We start from the raw sequence: 4,067 nt of genomic DNA, 5'->3' as shown, positions 1-4,067 counted from the left end.
GGGAATATAAATAAAAAGAAAAATATTGTCGGGTTTAGGGTATAATAAAAATAACATTAGGGTAGGATGTATAAAAAGTTGAAATGAGGGTATCTATTATTTTCTATCTTCGTCTCATAATTCATAAAAAGTTGTAATTCGTCGAAAAACCTTTAAATGGATCATCTCAACTTGGACATTATAGATCCAAAAAAACAGTAAAATTTAAAAATAGTATACATTGCAAAAAAGTTATTTAGGCCATTCATTTTACCCTAATTTTTTTTTAGTTTCAAATTTTATTGTCAGCTCACAATTATTTTTAGGCTCAGCCCTATGTATATGGACATGGTATTTATTCCCCGAAGGACGCAGACTTACATATTCGCCCTTTGAGCTCTCTGTCTCTCTCCTCTCTCCCCTTCCTGACTCTTCCCATTGCTCTTCACCTCCTTTTAACCTTTTGCTCCATTTTCTCTCTCTACGTCCCTTTCCCAGTTCTAGCCTCTCTCACTACCCCTTTTCTCTGCCCTTCTCTCCCCATCTCTGCCTCCTTTTCTTGTAATTTTCTCTCTGATGGAGATTCGAGTAATTCATTTTGAGCTCCAAAAGGGAAACATCAGCAAATCTTGTATCATAGAGGAGATAGTGAAAATGGAGAAGAAGATATTTCCAAAGCATGAATCCTTGGCTTCCTCTTTCTATGAAGAGCTGAGGAAGAAGAACTGTGGCCTCCTTTACTCCCCTTTGACTGTCAATGGAAAGGAAGAGGGAGTTGCAGGTTATGTCCTGTACTCATGGCCTTCTTCCTTGTTTGCCTCCATCACCAAAATTGCAGGTCGCTTTCTGCTTTTCTTAATTGGTTTCTCTCTCTCTCTATCCCTTTCTACTTTTCTTTATTGGGTTTCTCTCCCTCTCTAAAAATCTCATGTATTTTTTAACGAGTATCCTCTCTCTCTAACAAATTTAGTTCCCTTTTCTAATTGCGTTTTTCTTTAAATTCCATTTCTTGCTTAATCGTTATCTCTATCTAACGACTGAGTGTATTGCCCTCTCTCTAGCACTTTCGGGTTTTCCTCTAAAGAAATTGTCCTGCTGAATCACATTCTCTAACTATTGAAAGTGATCAGAAATTTCTCTCTCTCTCTCTCTGTAATCACTGTATGTCTTAGATATGACAAAATTCAATTATGGGGAATTTGTATATTGAGGATGGGTGTTTTTCTTTGGGGTGGGTTGTTTTGCTGTAGTGAGAGAAAGTTGCAGAAGGCAAGGGCATGGAAAGGCATTGATTGAAGCAGCAATTGAAAGATGCAGAAGAAGAAAGATAAAAAGAGTTTGCCTCCATGTTGATCCTTTGAGGACCCCTGCTCTTTCTTTATACCAAAAACTAGGGTTCAAAATTGACAAGATAATCCACTCCTATTACTCTCTTCAAAGAGATGCTTATAGGATGTACTTGGATTTTGATGATTGAATTTTAGTGCCCCTTGAATGTGTTGCAAATATGCACTATTTCTAGAATTTACAAATAAAGTTTCAACAAGGTATAAATGAAGGAAAAAGTTTGTATAAGGTTGCAACCTTATACTGTAGAGGAAAGGTGCATCACAAAAATCCGACAAGAGAATGTTCCCACGTAGGAGAACCCTCCAATGTATCATCTCGGCCGGCCTTGAGATGAACGGAGAAAAAAAAAAATTCTAAGTTAAAAAAATAGTACATCTTGTATAAAGTTACCAAGACCGTCTATTTTCAAGATTTTCAAATGTTATTGATTTACTTTTTTAAATTTTCTAATTGAAGATAAAAAAGAGATTTTAAGGCCATCATAAGAATTTTTATTCCAAAACGACTTATAGGTGCACTTGACAGGAGACAACTTTATACAAACTTCACCCATAGATCAAATATATCAATAAACACTTTAAAATATTGAAAATAGGCCATCTAAATAACTTGTTATATAAAATAAAGTATTGTTTGGACTTGGGATTCATTTTCTTCTGCCTTTCTATAGATATCGGGGTCGAGATGAACAATTGGAGGGTTCTTCAACACTCTTCTATACGATCCTTACTTCAATAGTATAAGGTTGCAATTAGACCAGGCTTACTTTCTCTATGAAGGCCGAGATTATCTTGGATTTGTTCCTTATAAATGATTAGGGCGTGTTTGGTTACTGGAAGTCGTGGCTTTTGTGTTACACTTCCTGGGTTTATTTGTGAGAAGTGCAATGTCTCGTAAGGATCCGGGCTTGGGTCAAGGCAATACCAACTGGGTTTTCATAGTACTACATCTCAAATTCTATTCAAAACAAAAAAAGAAAAAGAAAAAGAAAAAGTGCAACGTCCCATTGTTTATAGAAACTGCATCTTGTTTAAATGGGTGCAGTTTGTATATAGCTGAGGCTCGAAGCAATCTTATATATATTTTTTTCTAAACTATAGACTACATTCCAAAGAAATAACAAAATATCATGGGGACAATATTATATGGGCATACTAAAAAGTGTACATACCCACTATCTGCTAATTTTACCAATTTTTCTTATCTATAAATGGTGGAGATGATAAAATGATAAAATGGGCTAATTTAAATAGGAAAAAGTTTATATAGAGCTTAGGGTTTAAACAATCGAATTAGAGCCCAATTCAAAAATGTCATTCGCAGAGATTGTTTTGATGCTCAAATATCTTTAAATTGATCAACTCGACATCATGATGCATGAACATGAGAAAAAAAAAGGCTTTCAAGTTTTGGAAATAGTGCATCTTGTAACGCATTTTCGGACTGTCAGTTTTCAAGTTTTCATAGATCTGTTCGATTTATACTATTTTTGAAGGTTTAAATTTATAATTTAAAATAAAAATATAGAAACTGCATCTTATTTGAAGGACCTGGTTTCTATGCAGCCAAGCCTGTATATGTGGAAATACGGGCTTATTAATAAATCTATTTTTGGACTTAATTTTTAAGGACATGTAATCTTTAACATAGAGATTATGAATATGAAAAAATAATTAAATTTTAAAACCCATAAATAATAATAATTCTAGTAAGAAAACACTTGGGCTGTTTGTTTCCATTGTTTTTAGATGAAACACGTACTTGCATCCATCTTTACGATTGAGGCTTTACACTTTTTGGACCGTGTATGTAGTCATGCGGTCCAGCCCACATGAGACAATTTTCCTATTTAAATTGGCACTGTTAATCATCTCCATCATCTATGTATAAGGAAAATGATAGATAGTGGGTACGTATGCTTTTTAATATGCCCATAGAATATTGTTCTCATGATATTTTGTTATTTTTTTAAAAAGCAGTCTATATTTTAGAAAAAAATTAAATAAAGTTGTAGCAAACCACACCATTAATTTTATTTAGATGGTACAGATTGGATACTATATTAGAAGACATTCTATATTTTGACACTATCTTAAAAAATGTATCAAATTAACATCATCTAAATAAAATAAACATGTAAATTACTGCAACTTTATTTTTATAAATAAGACTTCAACCTCATAAAAACTGCATATATATTTTTTCTAGACCACCATAATTGTGGATTAGTGCAATTTTTTTTTTTATTTCTAGACCCAACATCCACTTTTCATAGTGTTTCTCGCTTTTAGAGCCCATTTAAAAAAAAATATTAAAAAAAATTGTTTTGATGTCCAAATATCCTCAAATTGATCATCTCAACATCAATATGTATGGACATGAGAAAAAAATAGATTTCAAATTTAAAAAATAATACAGTATTTTTGGACGGTCAATTTTTAATATTTTCAAAATTTCATAAATACACTCGATTTACATTATTTTTTAAAATTTAAATTTTATAATTAAAAATAAAGATATATTTTAAAATTATCTCAAAATTTTCACTATTAAAACCACATTTCTACACACTAATAGAACGACACATTACTTTGATTGTTTAGGGCCTCGGCTCCATACAAACCGCACCCGAAATAAAAATAAAGAAATGTATATCAAGGCCTTAACCCTAAAAAAATTGTTGTCCCACTACAAGGAACTCAAAAAATCTCCCCTCTCTCTCTCTCTCTCTCTCTCTC

General features: G+C 32.6%; 1 protein-coding gene across 1 annotated transcript; it reads left to right on the top strand.

The window, feature by feature from the left end:
* The first annotated feature begins 351 nt into the window (after nucleotides 1-351).
* Nucleotides 352-1,485, top strand: LOC18423103 (Acyl-CoA N-acyltransferases (NAT) superfamily protein). Its single transcript, XM_006827720.4, has 2 exons — nucleotides 352-817; nucleotides 1,230-1,485. The coding sequence occupies exons 1-2, from the start codon at nucleotides 556-558 to the stop codon at nucleotides 1,454-1,456; spliced, it is 489 nt and encodes a 162-aa protein (XP_006827783.1). The 5' UTR covers nucleotides 352-555; the 3' UTR covers nucleotides 1,457-1,485.
* The last annotated feature ends 2,582 nt before the right edge of the window (nucleotides 1,486-4,067 follow it).

The sequence above is a fragment of the Amborella trichopoda genome, chromosome 7, assembly GCF_054954075.1.
Source record: "Amborella trichopoda isolate Santa Cruz 75 chromosome 7, AtrichopodaSantaCruz75HAP2 v2.0, whole genome shotgun sequence".
Lineage (NCBI taxonomy): Eukaryota > Viridiplantae > Streptophyta > Magnoliopsida > Amborellales > Amborellaceae > Amborella > Amborella trichopoda.
The sequence above is the reverse complement of the archived record's forward strand: the minus strand, read 5'-3'. Positions and strand labels throughout refer to the sequence as shown.